The following is a 19,026-nucleotide window of genomic DNA, read 5'->3' as shown; positions in this document are numbered from 1 at the left end:
CCTCTGTGCTTCAGAGCGAGATAACAGATCCAGGCAGGAGACATGATGTGAAAAAAAAGGTAAAAATCAGTCCTGCAGCTCAATAATGATAACAAACTAATGACATTAGCGTGTGACCGAGCCGCTCCTGAAACAACAACAAACACATGTTCGTCTGTAATGGCTGCCATCTACCGGTGTTCTGAAAAAGTTTGTATCCCTGAAAAAAGTTTCCCCACCAGAGGGGGCACTCGCAAGTAGGAAGTAATCTGCTTTTGCCCCCACAAGATGGCCCAAATCTTATGTGAAGTCTTTGACTTTTGTGTTGGCGCATGGTGGACTTTGTGTAAAACACCAGAATTCATTTGATGCTGCTACAGCTGATATATACTGTATTTTTGTTGTCAAAATACCTTTTAGTACATATGTTGTTAAAATAAAATGAACAGTCCAATGATCATTTTACTGATATGTATAATGACTGCAAAGGCTGAAAAATCTTGAAGTCTGTATGAAATTGGAGGTAGTTTGAGGATTAATTTTTTTATGCTTTTTAAGCTAAAAGGGGGGGGGTCGTATTATACATGAGATCTTATTATATACGAATAAATACGGTAGCACTTTTCAGCAGCAAGGTGGTACAAAGTGCTTCAAGTGCTTCAACTCATTTTGCACAGAAAAGCATAAAAAAGAAGCTTGATAGCAATGTTGAATGTCACACCATTAAAAAAAACCTAGTTGCGTTTAAAACAGTGACACTTAAAAGTTATTTCATTGTTTAAAAGAGGTTGTTTATTTTATTGCACCCTGTTATTTATTTTAGTTTACTAATATTGGGCCAAATGGTCAAAATTGCACTGTGAAATAAACTGCAATGTGACTGGCTGGAGATTGTGTGTGTGTGTGCTTGTTTCTGCTACAGAGTGAGGACCGTCATAAGTTTTTAAACAACAAAGTGAGGTCATTTTCCTGGTTCTCACTTTTTTGCAGCTTATGGTTAGAGGTGTGAATTATGTTTGGGTTAAGGTTAGAATTAGGATTAAGCATAAATGCAGTTACAAAAATGAATACAAAGTCCTCAATTTGATGAAAGTACAAGAGCACGTGTGAATGTGTGAAAAAGTTTGGAACCACTGCATTACACATACTGTAGCTCAAAAATAACTGTGCCTAACTGATGAATTTATGCTCCACAGTTCAGTTGTAGCATTGAGTAAAATGTAAATAAAAACAAAATTCGACGATTTGCAAAACTCATAAACTTATAATTTATTCACAGTGAAATTGAGTAAACATACCAAATGTTGAAACTAAGAAATTGCATCAATTTTAAAATAAATTAGGTCATTTTTTTAAATTTAATGTCAGCAACACATCTAAAAAAAGGTTGTGACAGGACCATGTTTCCCACTGTGAAGCAACAGTCTGTGAACATCGAGGAACTGAGAAGTTTCTGGAGTTTTTTAGGGAGAATGTTGCCTCGATCTGATCTAATGTAAGATTTGTTTACTGTTCTGGGTCTTCCTCTCTGGATTCTTAATTTGTTGATGTGCCAAATGTTTTAAGTTAGTGATTTATCTGCACCTCGGGCCAAAAAATTCAGCAGCTGGACTCTTCCTCTACAAAGCCATGCAGTTGTTACAGATGCGTTCTGCAGTTCATGCAAGATGTTTTCTGGATAGGAACACATGTTCTAAAATTAGTATAACCTGTCCTGCTTTGATGCTGCCTTTCCAGATATGAAAGCTGCCCAGTGCACCCCTATACCATCAGAGAGGCAGTCTTTAGAACTGTGTCCTGTGTCATCCTTACAAAGGATGTAACGTGTGTGGTTTTCAAATCTTAATTTGTCTGACCAGAGAACTATTTTCCACTTTGCTAAGCTTTGGCCCAGAGAAGATGATGGCATTTATCAGTGGTGTTCTGAAACGGCAGGGCCGTTCAAATAAATTGCTCAGGGGGCCAAAGTTATTCAAAAACCTCTGAAATCCACTGCTATTTGTCCACAAAATATTTTTTGGCTGACATTTTTCTCTGTGCACACCCATTTTATCTTTGTCCAAAAGGTTATTTTTTATTTTTTTATTTTGGCCTTTTGACCATCTTTATAAATATCTGCTTCTGGGTACAACAGACAGATTCTGGAAGCAAGTAGTTGAAGCAAAATGCAACTTATGAGCACTTTCAGCATAAACAAACATGCCCACACATGTCTGACCAATCACACAGTCATTTCTTATTTGGAGGTGTGTGAAAGGGAGGGGTGGAAGACTCATAGCTGTAAAAAAAGAGACACAATTTTCGTCATTCAACTGCGACAATAAGTGCTGATTTCAGCAGTTTGGATGGAGTATACTGAGGCCTTATTGGTGGACCGGACAGAAGTCCCCCACGGGCCGGATGTGGCCCATGAGCCGCCAGTCGAATAGTCCTGTTATATGACGTCTTTCTTTCTTCAAACCTTTTTTGAAATGCATTGCTACCATAAAGTTATAATTTGTCTTACATTAAAAAATAACTATAATTTCATTGTTTCAGCATTRGATACATTTACTATGTTTTATTGTGGATAAATAGTAGTTTTGAGATTTGCAACTTGTTGCATTCTATTTTATTTACATAGTACACATCATACCAACTTTTTCAGACAACCTGAGAAGCTCAGTTATACTGTATGTAATTAAACTGTAAGCAGAATTAGAAAACAACTCGAAGTGTGATTCAGCCCAAACAACCGGCGCAGGTATTGAACTAGAGTGTGACATCCTGTTTTCTGATCATGTAACTGTATGTTTAATAAAAATGCTCTTTGTATTTTTTTATTTCAGATCTGCTCAGAGTGCACAGAGCCCACACTGGCGCAGAGTCTGTGTACGCTGTGCAACAAGTGGTTGTGTTACCAGTGCACCGACGTGCACCAGCATCAGAGACCCCCCGCCGCATCCCAGTACTCTGATTCATACCAGCAGCCGAGGCCCGGTGCCACCCAGTGTCCTGACGTCCACCAGAGGAACTCCGGCCCACTTCCTCCTGCTGGACAAGGCAAGACAGTAGAGTAGAAATCAAGAATCCGTGTGTCCCGGTCCTTTGTTGTGTTTAATACTGGATGACTGCAGCAGGAACCGTTTGGACTGAATAACGAAGGATGATGTTTGATACAAGTTCCTGGAGATCCATGTGCTTCAGTATACCTATCTTTAACTCCTGGCCCAGATTCCAAAGTGCTTGGATGATTTCATTTCTGCTAATTTTAGTGTCTTGCTATTTAAAGCCCCTCAATTATGCCCAGCACACTTCTTCGTCGCCTCCTTCATTTTGCAGGCCTACCCCGTGCAAGAAATCAAACCAAAACAAGCAAATCTCAAACATGTTCATTGTGATAAGGGAGCGCTGCCGTTTCATTTGTGTTCTTGTGAGAAAAGCTGCARGCGTTTGCTGCAGACAGGATGTGGTCAGTCAGATCGGGCTGATGCACCCAAGGTGATGCTTAGTTCACTGCCACAGAGAGCTGTGATGATTTGCAGGCAGGACTGGGGGGTGGGGGTGAAGGGAGCTGGTCAGCAGAGAGCGGCTGGGCTTTGTTCTTCTGCCGTAAAGTTATTGTTAGATCGGTGTTCTGTATGCCAAACGTTCCTCCTCTGACCTATTTACAAGRACGTGAGGCATATGTTTTGCTGTGTGTTTTGTATTTCTGTTGGTCTTTGAAGTAWTTTGATGGTACTTCAAAGCTACTGTTCTGAAAAATTGTTTACTTTTTGTCACTCAGCGCATCACTACCTCTGCTTCTAACTTCAACCTTTTTTTCCCACAACCCTATTATAGTTTCTGTATCAAAGTGCAGCTGTGAGAAGAATAGAGAACCTAATTGAGACTACATAATATATTCAACATTTAACATCTTTAGATTTCATTTTATATTGTTATTATTATATTATAGTGCAATAAATCATAATCACAAAACTGGATGCCAGTAAAATATGTGGCCAAATAGACAGACCTGTACGTTAGACCAGTGGTTTTCACACCTTTAAGCTTCTGCCCCACCTACTAACAGTTTCAMAAATGTGTTACTCCTGATATTACTGGTTCACATGCAAACTTTGCTAATAACTATATTAAATATGGGCATAATAATACAAACAAACTAATAACTATGATACTAATCTTATTTATGATTGTTGTGTTTTTTTTGCAGTTATTATGGTAAAAACTATTACATTAACAAAGTTTTTGTGTTTAAATTATTGTCTGGAAATCATCTGGGGACCCTCACTTCATGTTTCTAAACAGACACATTTATGGCCTAACTTGGTCATGTTGCCTGTGTCTTGTCTTATGTTCTTACAGGTGTCTTGTGTTCTTACATACAGGGGTTAGACAATGAAACTGAAACACCTGTCATTTTAGTGTGGGAGGTTTCATGGCCAAATTGGACCAGCCTGGTGGCCAGTCTTCATTAAATGCACATTGCACCAGTAAGAGCAGAGTGTGAAGGTTCAATTAGCAGGGTAAGAGCACAGTTTGGCTCAAAATATTGCAATGCACACAACATTATGGGTGACATACCAGAGTTCAGAAGAGGACAAATTGTTGGTGCACGTCTTGCTGACGCATGTGTGACCAAGACAGCAAGTCTTTGTGATGTATCAAGAGCCACAATATTCAGGGTAATGTTAACATATCACCAAGAAGGACGAACCACATCCAACAGGATTAACTGTGGACACAAGAGGAAGCTGTCTGAAAGGGACGTTATTCTAAAACCAGGTGTTTCAGTTTCACTGACCCCTGTATGTCTTGTGTTCTTACAGATGTTTTGTGTTCTTACARATGTCTTGTGGCTTGATGCCTTGTGTTCTTACAAATGTCTTACGTTCTTGATGTCTTGTGTTCTTCCAGATGTCTTCTGTTCTTACGCATGTCTTGTGTTCTTACAGATGTGTTCTTACAAATATCTTGTGTTCTTACAGATGCATTGTATTCTTTAAATCTTATGTCCTAATAAATGTCTTGTGTTCTTACAAAATCTTGTGTTTTTACAAATATCTTGTGTTCTCACAGATGACTTGCTCCTTTCGATGTCTTGTGTTCTTCCATTCTTATCATCTTGTGTTCTTACAGATGTCTTGTGTTCTTACAGGTGTTTTGTGTTCTTACATATGTATCATTTTCTTACAGGTGTCTTGTGTTCTTACAGATGTCTTGTGTTCTTACAGGTGTCTTGTGTTCTTCTTACATATGTCTTGTGTTCTTACAGATGTCTTATGTTCTTACAAGTGTCTTGTGTTCTTCCATATGTCTTGTGTTCTTCCATATGTCTTGTGTTCTTCCATTTGTCTTATGATCTTACAGGTGTCTTTTGTTCTTCCATATGTCTTGTGTTCTTACAGGTGTCTTGTGTTCTCACATATGTCTTGTGTTCTTGATGTCTTGTATTCTTACATATGTCTTGTGTTCTTACATATGTCTTGTGGCTTGATGTCTTCTGTTTTTACGTATGTCTTGTGTTCTTACAGATGTGTTCTTACAAATGTCCTGTGTTATTACAGATATCTTGTATTCTCACAGATGACTTGTTCCTTTAGATGTCTTGTGTTCTTCCATTCTCATCGTCTTGTGTTATATATGACTTGTCTCCTTACATGTGTCTTGTGTTCTTACATATTGTTTGTGTTCCTACAGATTTCTTGTGTTCTTGTAACACTTTAACCATTGTTGTAATTCAAATTCCACCCTGAGGTACAATAATAATATGAACTGAAGTGAAAAAGAGGAACAAGTGAAACGTGGGTTTACCACAACTGACATTATCATCCCAATAATAGTGCAGGTTTTGCTAATATTATGCATCTCTGAAGCTTTCCTGTTTTTAATTGCTGGGCTGCCAAAAAAGGATCAAATGAAATAAAAAATAAAATCTATCATGCCAGAATAAATTTATAATACCTATCCATCAATTTTTTTTACTAACAACAATGGGCTTGTTGTGAAAACATATAACTGCTGTTTTTGGAAATAGGATTGTTCCATGTCGGTGCATGTGTGTGTGAGTGTGTGTTGACTAATGCTCTTTTCTCTGCTTCCCCTCTSTCTGCATGTATTTCAGGCCTGAGGTCGTATCCTTGTCCCCTCCTCATGTGCCACTCTCATAGACAGGAGCCCTTGGAACTTTTCTGTGAGTCATGTGACCTTCTGTGCTGCAGCAGCTGTCACCTGTCCTCCCACAAAAACCACAGGTCAGTCCTCAGCGATGCACGGCACAAGGACACTGCAGAGAAAAAAGGCTAACCGCAGGTTAAACACTTCCTGTGAGCTGAAACGCGCTCTAACTGCCTTGTCACTTTTATCTTGTGCATCTGCATACGGTACCCTTGGCCGTGTCTCCGTTTCWTTAAGGATTCATACCTGTTTGTTTTCTGCGATGTTACAGTGCGGTTGCTATCTCGAAGGTCACCTGCATAATGTCTTTTCCTCCGGGGAGACATGGTTAATTCTGTTTGTTTTTTTCTTAWAGCCGAAGAATAAATTAGTGAAGTTTGGTGGATCACTTGTGTGTTCAGGGTGGAGCAGATTGGGAAGGCCCTGCAGGACCAGCAGTGGCTGTTTGAGAACCTGATGGTGCAAGTGGAAGAGAGGAGATCTTTAGTGGAGAACAGTGCTAAACAAATAGAAGACAGGTTGGTTTGAACCCAAACTGCAGGCAGGCTTTGCAGTAAGYGTGAATAATCAAACAGCACGTGACATAGCATGTTAATGAGTAAATTAATGCCTAGATTGTTGCTTTTTTATGAATTTTGAAACCTTTCCCCCCTGCTCTGTCTGTGTAGGCTACACGGAGTGAAGATTGCACACAGGAAGGCAGAGAACCAGATTAAAATGGCAAAGATGATTATGATGAACGAGCTTAACAAACGAGCCAACCTATTAATAGAGCAACTGGAGGTAATTACTTTCTCTTTCTTCCCTTCTTATCGCTCAGCCAGCCGTGAGTMTTCATGCAGAGAATCCATAACTGCAGTGATTTAATCTGTGCCCAAACCAAGCAAACAAGAGCCAGTAATCATCTCGAAAACGTCGCCAAAACTGACGTCTCAGGAGCCACACCTGTCAAAATAAAAACCGATCTGCTGATCACGCTGCTTCTGCACGTAAACACTTCACCTGCCTGTTTTCTGGATTCTCCCTGCAGAAGATTTCGGAGGACTTTCAGCAGCGTCTGGAGGACCAGCTGCAAGGGGCAATAGAGATCTGTGGCCAGCTGGACCACCTTCAGAAGTTCATCACCTGGGCCACGACCCATCACTGCCGAGGCCCGGTTCTCTTCAGCAGGGCCCTGGTGAGATGGTCAACAGACGTCCACTGTCCCACTGCAACACACAAACCCACACATGAGGGCAGGAGTTCGGGGGCAGGACTAGTTTTTAATCTGCTATAAAAAATGTAACTCCCTGCAAAGTTTACGTTTGAATTTGAACTTTAATTACACTTAAAAATCAGTTTGCCAGTCACAGAGACTTCCCGTCATCTTGTGAAAACACTTGTCCTCCACGTGGGTGAAGAACCTGTACAGGCAGCTTCAGGAAACTGCTGAAGTCGCATCGGTGGCTTGGCTTTAGCTCGGGCTCAGATACAACGAGCCTGTGTTACTGTGTGCAATGAGCTCAAAGCATGGGAGCTTTTATCAGGCAGCTGGGGTTTAAAAATAACAAAGGAGGTGTAGGATGCAGTACATTTGGAGCTCCACACATTTAAGGGACAAGAATGTCAGCATATTAGGGCCTCTGCATCACTTTTGACTGCACTTTAAAGAGTCTGTCTCCGTTAAAACCTGGAACTTGAACCATTAGGATTTAATTCAACYTATGGCTTCACAAGTTATTTTCCTTAGTGTTTTATTTAGTTATAAATCTAATTGCTTTTTAAAAAATGTGATATACGCTGGTGCTTTTTAACACAACGGTAGTTATTCATATGATTGTCCTTTGTATGTACAGTGGTTCAAATGTGCACATTTTTCATGTTTGAAGCTGTTTTTATTTATATTATACACATTTGTCCTGCAGATTTCACTCCAGATGCAGCAGCTGCTTGAAGCATCACTCCACCCAGACTCTTGGAACCCTTTAAAGATTAAATTTAACTGGGATGCAAGCTACTGGACGAAGCAGATTTCTTCTTTAGGTAAACTTTTATGCAATCTAAACAAGAGAACTGTATTTAAATGTTTCACACTTCATTTAAATTATTTAAAATCTATATCAAAATAGGAAAAATTGCATTTTCTTACAGAAAATGCAGAGTTCTTAAAGGCTGCTGAAATTTGCTGAAGAACCTAACATCAAGCTGTTAAAGCAGAGACTAATGCAAACAAAACAGCCTTAAATTAGCAGAACGTAGCTAAATCTAGCAAACCAAATGCTGAAATTAAAACAAGTAAAACAGTTGCTGAAGCTAAAATTAGTAAAATATTAGCTATAATTAGCTAACCTGTAGGTACAAGTCGTAAACTAATCAAAAAGCCAATACCAACAAAACAGTACCTACGATTAGCAAAACTGCAGCAAAAAGCTAAAAGGAGCAGAATGTTAGCTCAAATATAAATATATAAGCTAAAATMAGAAGAAAAGGAGCCTTAGGCTAAAAGTAGCTAAATTGTAGTCAAAACTATCAAAGCAGTGTCTAAAAGCTAAAAGTTGCAGAACAGTAGCTAAAACCCAAAAGTGGCAAAAATTGTAGTTAAAAGTAGCTTGATGAAACAAAAATAGAGCAATGTTTTTTTAAAAATGTAAAAGATCTCAATGTGTTTCTGTGGAGAGTTTTATTACAAATAAAGTTGAGTAATTTTGAAAATAATTTTAAATAAAAAAACTCAAAGCTTATACTCTACTGATCGAGTGGAACCTTTTGATATATAAATTGTTAAAATAGCACAAAGTATGCAAAAAAACAGGAAAACAGTGTGAATGGTGATTCAGCCTTTAAACATAAAATAGTTTCTCATGTGCACCATCTTCTTGTGTTTTATTCGTATAGTTTTATTTTTGTGACTTTTTGCAGGCCAGCTGACTGTAGAAGGGGGAAACTGTGCTTATCCTCCCGGCTTGGCCTGTTCCAGTATTATGAGGCCTCAGCCCATCTCCTGCTTGGCTCTGCCCAGCTTGTTTCACAGAGGCAGAGATCCAGGCTGTGGGTACCAGACCTGCTGCGAGCCGCAGATGTGTTGCCTGCACGGTGTTCCCCCTCAGTCCGATCTTTCCAGTCTGGACAAAAACCAGATGGAAGCAACACTTTTCAGCTCCGGCTGCAGTCAGCCCGCTCTCATCTCCGCTCCAGTGCACCAGAGTCAGCAGCTCCAGAGGTTTTGGGACACGGAGAGCTCCTTACAGTGTCCTCCCCCTCCTGCGTCCTCTCTCCCCGGACCCGTCCAAGTCAACTGCAGCCAAGGATCTGCATCCCAACCACAGACTGATGACACCCTACCCCACCCATACTCAGCCTGCCACCAACCCAGGAAGGACGTCGCCTCTGAGCGCTCCAGGTTGGGTCCGTGTAAGGAGAAGCTGTTGAGCGGCCCGGCTCAGCAGCTGGAGCTCAGCCTCAAAGGCGCGGACAGAGACATGATGACTGAGGAGAGGTGCAGAGAGGAGGAGGAGGAGGACACATGTGGACGGACAGCAGAGGCTGGAGGCGGGGACCGGCTTGACGAGGAGCTGGAGGCAGACGGGAGGGGGCCGAGTCCCGTCCAACAGCAGCTTCACATGTCTGCAGCAGCAGAGCAGCAGAGGACCAGATCTGCTCTGATGCTCAGAGACCACAGAGGTGGGAAGGTGAGTGAGAGGGTTCATATTGACCATAGACCCCCAAAACAAATGCTGCAAATCATTTTTAAACACGCACAAAATCTAAATACAATTTCACCTCATGGTTTTTTCAGCCCGTTTTCCGTGTTTTTCTGTTGGCTGTGAAGAATTCCAGCTCAGTTTCTCATATTTATGAGCACATTTTTACACATTGCAATTGCTGTGAAATTTTGACAGCCTGGCTCAGGAACACATTTGCTGTAACCTAATAAATAAGGATGTTTAAAAATAAATGAATTAAGAACATGCATCATTTTCTACAAGTTTTTGTTCATAAATTACATTCATTTGATGATTTTAAAATCTGATTGTGCAAACAGCATTGTAAAGCATGAGCAGCTGAGTTGTGAACACCACTTTTAATTTATGTTGTCAAAGTGAAGAGTCTGGTGGGAATCTACATGCGCTTCAGTCATTTCTTTTTTCTTGTGGTTACAGCTCAGTCTTTAAAAGCTCAAACAACGATGTATTTTTTTTTTCACAGTATGGTAAACCACAAAAAATGTTTCTACAACCTATCAAAAGCCGTCACGGATCACTCAAACCCATTTCCTCTGAAAACACAGATGTTCAAACACTCGGTTCAGAATAACAAAGCACAAAGGTGAAAAGACACAAAGCAAAAACAGACAGTGATAATTTTTTTAAATGACACGTTAGTCTAGCTTAAAAAAAATAAAATGGTTTTTGTAAAGGAAGAGGTGAGGCTGAGTTTGAGGCAGCTTTTAGTTTCAGTTGAGACCTGTGAACAACTGAAACCAACACTGTATTTTAAAGCCAAGTTGTCACTTCTGAAAGTTGATGGATTGTCTAAAAAAGGCAGTGCAACATAAACCTGCTTCCGCTTTTATGAAGTAAAGATGACGGGAAAACAAAGATCCGCTCTGACAATTAAAGCCGAGCCGCTCAAAGCGACGCATCCTGAAACGAGACGCTCTTCATCATCATAATCACACTTGATGGCGCTTGGTTTTAACTGCCGCATAATCGTCCTCTCCAAGAAATGCTCGAGATGGATGATTACAAGCACAAAGACGTGTTATTTTTGCATTACTTGAGTCACTGAGTTTTAAAATGATCATAAAACCACCTGGGAGTGCCTATTTATGTACTTAACCTATCATTAATGAGCCACTGAGGGAATAGCAGGGAGCTGCCGGTGTGATTTTAGCCCCGGTTRACAGCGAGATAAATTTCTGCTCCTCACCATTATCCAGAGGGAAGGATTAGAGTCCATGCTCCTCTGCAGTTTGAATGTAGCATCCCTCTCCCAGGAGGCTGGGATCAGGTACATGTTTTAATCACATGATACTCGGGATAATGAGCTCAGTTTAAGTTTGGCCTGAATATGTATGATGGTGTGCTAGAATAAAATGGGACTTTATTTWAAAAAAAAGCGGATGCTAAATGTTTTATAAGCCTTCCTGTTTGAGTTAGCTGAAGAAAATCTCTGTAAGTTAAACTAAGTACGAGAGGAAGAGTGTGGTTTAATAAAAAAAAAACTGACACTAAATTTGCATTTGATAATTGGTGTTTTAACCCAGCCTTTCATTCCCTGTACAATAACAATAATATATGCAGCATGTTTGTGAGGACCGAGTTGTTTTCATTTTTACTGAACAGCCTCTGAATGATGTTGTTATTCATTCGTCCACCCTCTTTCTCCTCTATTCACTTGTTAATGACACAAACAGGTGCGTTTGTGGTTCGGATTAGACTCGGAACCCTGTTTATTCGTGTGTGTGTGTGTGTGTGTGTGTGTGTGGTAATGTCTCTGACAGAGGACCACGTCCCTGGAGGTGTCAGCGGCGGCCCACGACGGTGCGTCTGACGTGCAGAGCTGCAGGATCAGCCCCGGCTCTGCGAGGAGGAAGGGACGCTCCCGGAGCATCCCGACAGAGCTGACAGCTCCTTCCTCCAGCCCCTACGCCGAAAGGCCRGCGGGATGCGCTGACAGCCGGGAAACGGGAGCTGCAAAGAAGGTAGAACGTCAGAATATAATCACACACTGAGACACGGAGGCTGTGCTGTCGCTTTGCGCTGGTTATCAATAATGCATAAAAGTAGATCAAAGGTTTCCAGTACAAATTGTTAGCATGCAAATAGTGAAAATACACGTGGGGGGAAAAAGAAGATGTGTTTTGAAGGTTTTCTGGAGCTTATTTTTCTCATCAAACCAGCATGCTCAGATGTTTTGGAATCACATTATTTATTTGCAACGTGTTGAAATATCAAAAAAAAAAAAAAAAAAGAGAGAGATAAACGAGAGTTAGAGGCAGGGACTTTCTGCCAGATCATCCCGTGGAGAGGAAGCTCCTCATCCTCAAATCTTCATCAGCCCGTTGCCAAAAAAAAAAAAGATTAATCAGAGTAAAGTAAAAATAAATGATTTACAACATTATTACAAGTTCTTCAATCTGACTTTTTATTCAGCTGGAGGTCTAAACATATCAATTTAATGAATCAATGAATTGTTTTCAGTTTGACGTTATGGATTCCAAACAAAGAAGAGCCTCAGATGGAGTGCTTTGTGTTGTCAAAGAAACTGAGAAGACCCCACCCAGAGGACGCCTGTCACCTTCATTACCCTACAAACTAGAGCCAGGTGCTGGAAGCTTATTTTAAAAGCGTTTATCTGAAAATTATCGGGACATTCAGTAGAATGAATGGCATCTTTGTACGTTTTGTCCAGTTCATCCAGTCGCTTTTGTGAACGAGGAGATCGGTTATGGAGCCAAGGAGAAACACAGAACGTCCAAAAACGGCTTCAGCAGGTCAGCAGTCTTTGAGTCAAACATTTGTTCACGCATAAACGTTTGAGAACACGTTTTCATTTACTTCCATCGTTTTCTTAACGCCAAAAGCAACGGAGAGACGGTGAAGGACTCGGGCCGACCCAGGGTGCCCGTTGTTTGTTTGGAGCGTCTCAAAGTCCTCGTGTCGCAGCTTCCACCGCACGGACGAAGGCAGAGCGACCCTCTGCCCTCCAGCGAGAGGGACAAGACTGAACCTGTCCCTCAGCAGAGAACCTGGCACTTTGGAACATCAGAGGTCTGTTCTATTTCTGCCACAGTTAACTAACATTTAACCCAGAAGTAGCTAAAACTATGCTTACTTAGTTATTATACTTATAATAACTACACAACATACATTCCTCAGGCATATCGTTGTACACCATATACATCACAGATTACAATATTAATGATCAATCCATTCCAAGTCCTACGAGTGGTCTCAGATATATAAACAAAGCAGTTTGGTCTTTAACTGTTTTTAAAGGTGGAGATGAATTTCAACTCCTGTCAGGGATTGGCAACTTAAATGATGGAAGTGGCCACAATATACTAWATCATACTTCACCTAAGAAGAAAACTACAGAATGTGTGGTGCGTTTAAAAATCAGTAAATAAACKACCCCAATAAATTTSTTCAGTACAGTAACTTAAAATATTTCATGCTTAAATGAATGTATAACAGTTGTAAGCAAGCAAATAAGAAACCTTTAGTTTAGTGATTTTAGCTCAGTATCTGTTAAATTAACTGAGTCAGGGATGTGCAACTGGTGGCCTGTGGGCCACATCTTGCCCGRAGGTGACTTCCATCCGGTACGCCAATGGAACCCTCCCCCAAARGAATAAAAAAAATAAAAAAATATTCCTTAATATTTAATAAAAATGACTGAAAACAGATCTTAGAATCAAAGTGTTGAGTGCTTTTTAAAAATTAAAATAAAGACGTATATTTTTTGTTCTGGGAGGTAGACTATCTGTTCACAGAATTTCAAGGCAAACCTATGTTTTTAGTCTGCTTAGAGACGCTGTGTGCCATAAAGTTTTTTTTAATCATTTAACTTTTTATTGGAGATTTCCACATATATTTTACATATAAAGCGTGCATGTAAAATCGTACAACAATATATAACATAAAATAAAACTTTTGCTTGGGAGCTACTTTTTTTATCAGACTTTTGTCTCATCCAGTTTGTCAAGTTCGTTCTCTATTCTTTGTCGCTGTCTTTTGTTTTGAATAGTGTCCATTTCGTCCATTTTTCTTTCATTTGCCGTCTCGTCTCAGGCGATATTTCAAATTTTCCATGATGTAGATTTCTTCTGTTATCCCAATCTGTTGTTTGCCATAAAGGATTTTAATGTATGTCACCACTACACATGTTGCACAAAGCTAAATATGAGTTTACTGAAGTTACAAGGACCTAAACAACGGCAATCTTTTACCAGAACCATGCAGGAGTCTGCACTCAAGGCGTCTTAAACCGCTGCACTTCAGCTCAGTAAAATAAGTGTTAATCCTTTGTTTGCTGCAAATGTTTTATGTTCATATTTTTTTAAACAAGAGTACAACTGTTATACGTGCATTTGAGCATGAAATACAGTATGTTGTTACTTCACTGTATGTTGGTTTAATAAACATAGGTTTACAAAAACATTTTCAAAATGGCAGTTTCATTACATTTCATCATTTAAGCTGCCCATCCCTGATTTAGGCGATGGAGTGATTCTGACTTTAATTTAGTCTCACACTGAAGATAAAGTATTAAAAACTAAGTTGAAAAATAAAAATAGCTAACATCTGTTTTTTCTTATGAACTTAGGGAATAACTCGAGGCTCTGGCACCAGGAGGACCACCCGCTCCCTCACGGCGCCTTCATACTCACAAACCCACATTCAGTCATCCATGTCCTCAAATAGCAGCGACTTTGACAGCCACAACAACAGAAGACAGCTCAGCTCTCAGAAAGCATCTGTCCTGCTTCCCACCGACGCTCACTGTGTGCCACAACATTACCCCGTGCTCGATCTGGACTCTGACTCTGACCCCAGGTCGGTTTCAGAGGATCCTTTTGTTTCAATCGATCCAGACCCGCGGCAAAACTCGGACGCATCGCCGGACTCTGATCCCAACGCACAGTCATCGTCCGAGGCTGAATTCATCTTCGTGGCTGAGCGGAAACCAGCAGCTGCGGCAGAGAGGAGGCTGTGCGGAGATTCGGAGCCAAGTCTTGAATATGAGGCAGATCCAGACTCAGATGAGGGACAGGAGCTGGACGCTGACGCCGAGTTGGGGGATGCCGAAACAGAGTCTGACACTCAGCCTGATTATGATCCGATTTTTCAGGCTGAAACGGATTCCGACGCCGTGTCCGGTCAGCCTCAAGACTCCCAGGCCTCCCTGGAGTCCGAGCTGGACCTGGAATCTGAGCTTGAGCTGGCCGCCGACGACCCCCAGCCGCTCCGCTCGGACCTGGAGGAGGAGTCCCCCGTCGGTCCAGCTCAGAGGCCTCTTCTGATCGCAAACCCCGGCGCTCAGAGGGTGGCGGAGGAGGCCCAGACTGAGCGGGACGTGGACGAGATGGAGAGCGAGGACTTCTGTGCCGTGTGTCTGATAGGAGGCGAGCTGCTGTGCTGTGACCGCTGTCCAAAAGTCTTCCACCTGTCCTGCCACGTCCCACCTCTCCTCAGCTTCCCCACGTAAGATTCCCACAATACACCTTACGTTACAAACAACCTCCCACCTGTTGTTGAACATGAAATCTGAAGCTGTAACGACCTGGTTGTTTCCCCCTCATTCAGTGGCGACTGGGTGTGCAGCCTGTGCAGAGATGTTGTACAGCCAGAGGTGGAATACAGCTGTGAGAACGAGAGAACACCTGGAGTTCACACTCACGGACTGTCAGCGTGTGACCAGAGAGTGGGAAATTCTTTTGTTTGCACTGATTTAAACTACTGGAATTTTGTTATCACCCATCACTTAAAGACAACTCATGTTTCTCAGCGTAGATTATCTTAAAGGAGACATATCCTGCTTTTAAATCCTTCTTTTCCACATTTAAATCATTCAGTTGTGTTCTACATAAAATTGAACTGCAATGCTTTGCTTTGAATTCCTCATTGCTGTAACTCCACAAGCCCCTCTTTCACCCCTTTTCTGAGGGGTGTCTCAGACCAACTCATTTTGAGGCTGTCTCTTTAAATCCAAACAAGTCACTTCACACTCCCCCACCCCTCCAGCTTCCAGAGAGATACTTTCCAGTTTTTGACTATATAGCGAAGCAGAAATGATTTATTTTATTTTTTACAAATTAACTAAAAGTTAACAACAAGTGAAGACTTGTCCATCTAGCCTTTCATGTATATTATTATTTGGCAGTTCTGTCACAAATAATTTGACGTAATAGTTCAGAAAATGTCATAGAAAACAGAGAAAACTGAAAAATATGACCCAAACAGAATATAAAGATATCTACGCAGCACCGAGTGCAACTTTTCTGCACTCCTAGAGACTCCAAGAACACAACAAAATGTATTTAGCTAAAAAAATAAATAAAGATTTTGCATGATATGTCCCCTTTAATCTGAAATTTTTGCATGAAAGGTGGTGGGTGAACACCAGGACTTCAGTTAAAATGTTTTAATCATTCTTATTTTATGTCTGCAGAAATGCGAGCGACTGACGCTTCTGATTCTCAGCAACATGTTGAGCGCTCCCTTCCACGAGCCCGTCAGTCCGCTTGTGAGTCTTTGTGCTCTTACAATCCAGTTCCACTGATCATTTTCACACTTACCGTTCATGTTTCATCTCAGGCACACAGTGGTGCCCCGAGGAGCACTCCTTTTGTTTCAGCGCATGCAAACACACTTTGTCTGCTGTATTTGTCTGGGCTTTTGGGTTCCCCCCCAAGGAGGTCTTGTTTTAAACAAAGTTGCTTTCATTTTCGTTCTTTTTTTCTTCATCAAAGCATAGTGAGTACATCCTTAGGGCCTCACAACTATGTTACACGCGCTTCCATCTCTGTAAGATATTCACAAAGCTGCGCGTTCAAAAGAACTGAATTGTGTTTACATCAGCTCATTTTTGGTGGTAGTGCTTTGTGTTGAACCTTTTTCCTGTTGTCGTTTGAGAAGTTTAAAACATGGATATTTACGACCCATTATATTTTAAAGAGTATTATTAAAAATGGCTGCTACAGCTGATGGACGTTTGCAAACATGTAACTTGTAGAATTTCTGAATGTCAAAATGATATATTGTGTATAAAAAGAGACACATCCTGCAGTGATACACAARGCAAAGCAGTATGGTGCTCGAGAAACATTTTTATTGAGATAAACAAAAGTTTTAAATGTGTTTGTCTTGCAGGCACGCCATTACTACCAGATCATCAAGAGGCCGATGGATCTGTCAGTGATCAGAGCTAAACTCAATAAGGGAAATTCCAAACATTACAGCTCAGCGGATCAGTTTGTTACTGATGTTTATCTCATGTTCCGTAATTGTGCAAAGTTTAATTATGTAAGTAAAAAAAAATAAGCATCTTCATGTGTGTTTTTGGAGTTTAATGAACAGTTTTTTTTGTGTGACTCTGTGACCACAGCCCGACTCTGAGGTGGCCCAGGCGGGACGCAGCCTCGAGGTCTTCTTCACCTCAAAGCTGGGAGAAGTTTTCCCCGACAGAGTGTTCCCCGCGGCTGAGGTGGACTCGGACAGCGACGAGAACGACGCCGCCTGCTGGGCCGCTGAAAGTGGGTTCCCCTGGCCGGAGAGGAGGGAGCAGAGCCACAGGAAGAGGAAGAGGAGGCAGTCGATCAAGTCGAGGAGGCACCACTTCTAACCAGAAAGTTAAAGCAGCAAAGGTTTTTGTGTGGAGGCATCCAGTTTTTTAAATTAATTTTCTAATTTTAAGGGTTGTTGTGACTTGCAAAAACATCACAGTGCTGCCATCTGATGGCAGCTGAGCATATTGACACTTTACTGACTTTTCTTCCTGCAGGCAGCTGATCAAATGAGCAGAGCAGGTAAAAACCTGTTTAGGCTGCATATTGTTTGCTACACATTCAGAAATCTACCTTTAGATGTCAGCAGAGTTCATTTAACATTTTCTCCACTTGTTTGTCTTGATGCACTGTTCCATGTATTTACATGTAAACTTTAAAAAATCCTGCACGCTTTATTCTATATGCTGTATTATACAAAGAGGGTGATATAATGAGATGGTTTTTGCATCTATTTTAGGTGAACTTTTCTAGGGTGGTAGAGTAAAAGTCAAAGAATAATATTGCTTGTAAGTTTGATACTTTTCATGTTTTAAATTTAATTTATTACTATTTTATTATTATTATTTGTTTTTTTTTTTTTACAAAAGTTTTGTTATATACATACGTGCCAGTAGAGAAATAAATTCTGCAGTCTCCCCCATCCCCCCAAGTTTAAGGAACTTTGCACTTATCTTAGGTTTAATTCTTGATATAATTTGTGTTCCTGTACTTTTATTTTGAAATGCAACAGCAGATTATTTGTGTTTTTGAGCAGAATAGATTAGAAGGTCAGTCACTGCAGGCACTATAACATCTGCTAGAGTTTAGTGGAGCTAATAAGATATAAAATTTTATGTTTTCATAAAACAATCCAAAAGTCTGTGTACTTTGTATTTAATGTCAGCTTCACCTGTGTTTCTGCTAGATTTTGGACAATTTTATTCTCTAACTCAGGCGTGTATGATTTTAATATTATCTTGTGTTATTACAATGTCTTTACTATTTGTAGAATCATATTATAAAAGTATAAAGGACCTAAAGCATTTTCTGCATTAAACTATTGTACGTTCAATTCTCACTGCAGCCTAAAGTAGACGTCACCTGACTTTTGTTTCACAGATGATTGTTTAGTATGTTTCACGTTATTCTTTTAAAAACTGTAACGTTTCTGTTTATTTYAAGGGCGACTGATCAACTTTACTTACTGTTTCTAGAGGTTATTTTTTGTTGTTATTTTTACTGTAACAGACTTCAATAAAATGCACATATTGGTTAAAAATTTTGTAAAAGTATGATAATTTCCGAAACATTCAAAAACTCGTATCACAATGTAACTCTGTTTTAGGGAATCTCTATGATAAAAAAAACAAACAAAACCTGATTATATTTTTCAGATTTGTGTGTTTTAGTTTATTCTATTTTTTAAAAATATAAATCATTTACATTTCACACAAATTCTCCAGCTTTTCGAGTGTATTTTTTTAATAGAACATTTATCTTTTATTGCCCAATGGGTTTTGCTCAGCCTTTACAAGTTACAGCAAAATCAGTTTAATGTGCAGAAAAACATCTTTTTTCTGTTTGTTTAAAATTAATGACAGTATTTATTTTACAGACTGTAACAAATCTTAGTTTCT

The 19,026-nt window shown here is 40.3% G+C and overlaps 1 protein-coding gene across 3 annotated transcripts in view; it reads left to right on the top strand.

Moving 5' to 3' along the window:
- trim66 (tripartite motif containing 66) overlaps window positions 1–18,668 on the top strand; it is a 25,929-nt gene extending 7,261 nt beyond the window's left edge. For all 3 annotated transcript variants that reach the window (XM_014026670.1, XM_014026664.1, XM_014026658.1), the window contains exons 3-18: window positions 2,808–3,021; window positions 6,086–6,215; window positions 6,540–6,656; window positions 6,807–6,921; window positions 7,169–7,315; window positions 8,043–8,160; window positions 9,037–9,806; window positions 11,621–11,821; window positions 12,321–12,444; window positions 12,532–12,613; window positions 12,704–12,890; window positions 14,449–15,326; window positions 15,429–15,546; window positions 16,294–16,368; window positions 16,995–17,147; window positions 17,230–18,668. In XM_014026670.1, the coding sequence (XP_013882124.1) occupies window positions 2,808–3,021; window positions 6,086–6,215; window positions 6,540–6,656; window positions 6,807–6,921; window positions 7,169–7,315; window positions 8,043–8,160; window positions 9,037–9,806; window positions 11,621–11,821; window positions 12,321–12,444; window positions 12,532–12,613; window positions 12,704–12,890; window positions 14,449–15,326; window positions 15,429–15,546; window positions 16,294–16,368; window positions 16,995–17,147; window positions 17,230–17,466 (3,666 nt within the window). In that variant the 3' untranslated portion in view covers window positions 17,467–18,668. The remainder of the gene's footprint in view (window positions 1–2,807; window positions 3,022–6,085; window positions 6,216–6,539; window positions 6,657–6,806; window positions 6,922–7,168; window positions 7,316–8,042; window positions 8,161–9,036; window positions 9,807–11,620; window positions 11,822–12,320; window positions 12,445–12,531; window positions 12,614–12,703; window positions 12,891–14,448; window positions 15,327–15,428; window positions 15,547–16,293; window positions 16,369–16,994; window positions 17,148–17,229) is intronic.
- Window positions 18,669–19,026: the final 358 nt, after the last annotated feature.

The sequence above is a fragment of the Austrofundulus limnaeus genome, unplaced genomic scaffold (genome assembly GCF_001266775.1).
Source record: "Austrofundulus limnaeus strain Quisiro unplaced genomic scaffold, Austrofundulus_limnaeus-1.0 Scaffold5, whole genome shotgun sequence".
Classification (NCBI taxonomy): Eukaryota; Metazoa; Chordata; class Actinopteri; order Cyprinodontiformes; family Rivulidae; genus Austrofundulus; species Austrofundulus limnaeus.
Note: the sequence above shows the minus strand (reverse complement) of the source record. Positions and strands in the feature narration are given on the sequence as shown.